General features: G+C 35.1%; 1 protein-coding gene across 1 annotated transcript in view; it reads right to left on the bottom strand.

Annotated features, from left to right (window-relative positions):
* Nucleotides 1–45: 45 nt before the first annotated feature.
* Nucleotides 46–2,284, bottom strand: part of LOC105556412 (rab GTPase-activating protein 1-like) — a gene marked incomplete at its 3' end in the record, with an annotated part of 12,134 nt that continues 9,895 nt past the window's right edge. The window contains exons 2-3 of the mRNA XM_012003502.1: nucleotides 909–1,048; nucleotides 46–150 (exon numbers count right to left, since the gene is read on the bottom strand). Coding sequence (XP_011858892.1) covers nucleotides 46–150; nucleotides 909–1,048 — 245 coding nt within the window. The remainder of the gene's footprint in view (nucleotides 151–908; nucleotides 1,049–2,284) is intronic.

The following is a 2,284-nucleotide window of genomic DNA, read 5'->3' on the forward strand; positions in this document are numbered from 1 at the left end:
ATGAAAACCAATGAATTACAAGTATTTATGTTTCGTAATACATACCATTACTATTATTATGTATGGGACAACATACGCAGGAGTCCGCATTCTTCGTCCATTTGTCTGAAGTTGTACGAGAACTTGTATCATATCTGCGCATGTTTACATCTGTGCATATAAAATAATTTGGTGTATGTTACATAATATATACGTATTTGGTAAATTACAATATAACTAAGCACAATAAAAAAACTAACATCTTATTTTTTAACATACTTGTACATACTACAACATATGCTCTTAAGGCTCCTGGGTGCTCACTGCAAACATGTTGGATTGTAATGTCAGAAGCGAGAAATGACACGCTGAGAATGTATGCATGCCATTTTTAAATAAAGACATTTGTATGAGAAAACACTTTAGATTGCCTCAGCATACTTATAAAATGTTTCAAAACTTAAATTTTTCCCTTGAAAATTAATAAACAGCTATAAAATGTAAATATAACACAAACCCTAGTCATATAACGCTATGCATGCGCAACATCTCATGACTTCGTGTTACATTAATATTTTATAGCTGTTCATCAAATGCAGAGGGAAAAGGTTAGGTTAGGTTAGGTTTTTCTTATTTTCGGAGCACCCAGGAGCTTTTAGTATCAATTAAGGTAAGTAATATGTATTATATTATATTTACATTATCCATATATTCAAGACTAACTATAAAATACTGAGTGCAGGATAACTAGATATATTATTATTTAAAATATAATTTAAAAATGAAGCTGTTTAAAAATAGAATAATTATAAGAAATTTGCCTATCTTATATATATTTCTATATGTATTTGCTGGTAATATTACTAATATCACAGAATTAATTAAACTCTTTATATTTGTATAAGTAAACAAAAATAACAAGAGTCTACCTTTCTGTAGATGTTTTTGCTGTACTTTCAAAGTGTTTGTATTTGATGTTCCAGATATATTATTGTTTTCTGAACAATTATCATATTTCTCTGTAATATTTTCCTTTTCTATTTCAGCTCTGGACATCTGATTAGATTCTCTAGACATGTTATTATATGATAAATCATTTTTATCTGCAATATGTAGTTTTTTCTTTCTGGACACCTTATCTGAAAGATTAAGGGTGGTAGTTCTAAATATTTTATTCTAAATTTATTGCGAAAAAATATCACCTACGCCAAGGTTTGAACCTGGACCTCCCTCTCGCTAGGTGGGCGTGTCAATTCGACTACCGAGGCACATGGCAATATTCGTCGCAATAAACAGTTTAATGTTGATTCCCGAATGCCACCTATCGTGACAGTATTCGAAAACATATGATTCAGCTTTTCTCAACAATTAGAAACAATCGCTAAATAAAATATTGGTGGTAAGTACCTTTTTGTATATCACTCGATCTAAAAATATTGCTCACTCTTTCAGGTTTATGTAATTGTTCCTCTGATAAATAAACAAATATTGATATAATTACAGAAGAATTAATTAATATAAGTTGCTTATTATGAGTTTTATATTGACACAATAAATAAACTTTACCTGATTTTCCGATTTCTACATCATCACACTCTTCTAAACCTATAAAATAAAATATATTTAAAATTTTCAATATCAATGTTTTCAAATTTTCAAATTTTTAATAATGAAATATTACGGAAATGTACAAAATTCAATTCTTGTTTTAAACAAATATATCTTCTATTTTTAAGAAAGTACACACACGTTAATCAATAAATATGTAACGCTACCGGCTCTTCCCCGGGACGCGCCCCGGGTGTGGGCGCCGGGAAGAGCTTCCTCGCGCTTTCTTATCGTCTTCCGGACCCGTTGCGCTCGCGAGTTCCGGGTCTTCCCCTTGGCCAGATAGGCTCAGCTCGCCAGGGTCGAAAGGGGGAGGTCGGTTAGATCGGGGTATCGCTTGGCGTGAAAGAATAGAGAGCGTTTACAAGGTAAAGAGATCGACTTTATTTCGCTATGCCCATCGGGTTATAGCTACAGTGCGTTAGCGGGTTTGCAAAGCGTGCGGGATGGTTTGCTGTTGATTTCGTCGTCGTTCCACGGCGCCGGCGGAGTCGCGCTCGGTGCGGACCCAAACTAGTATGCGGGTAACATGAGCATAAGCGGGGTCGCGGTTAGCGCGGAACTTAAATCATAAAGCAGAAGCGGAGTCGCGGTTAGCGTGGAACTTAAACTATAAAGCATAAGCGGAGTCGAGATTAGCGCGGAGCGCGCGTAACAGAAAGAATAAGCGGAGTCGCGATCGGCGCGGAACTAAATC

This window comes from Vollenhovia emeryi, unplaced genomic scaffold (genome assembly GCF_000949405.1).
Source record: "Vollenhovia emeryi isolate VEMERY1.0 unplaced genomic scaffold, V.emery_V1.0 DF940049.1, whole genome shotgun sequence".
NCBI classification, from domain to species: domain Eukaryota; kingdom Metazoa; phylum Arthropoda; class Insecta; order Hymenoptera; family Formicidae; genus Vollenhovia; species Vollenhovia emeryi.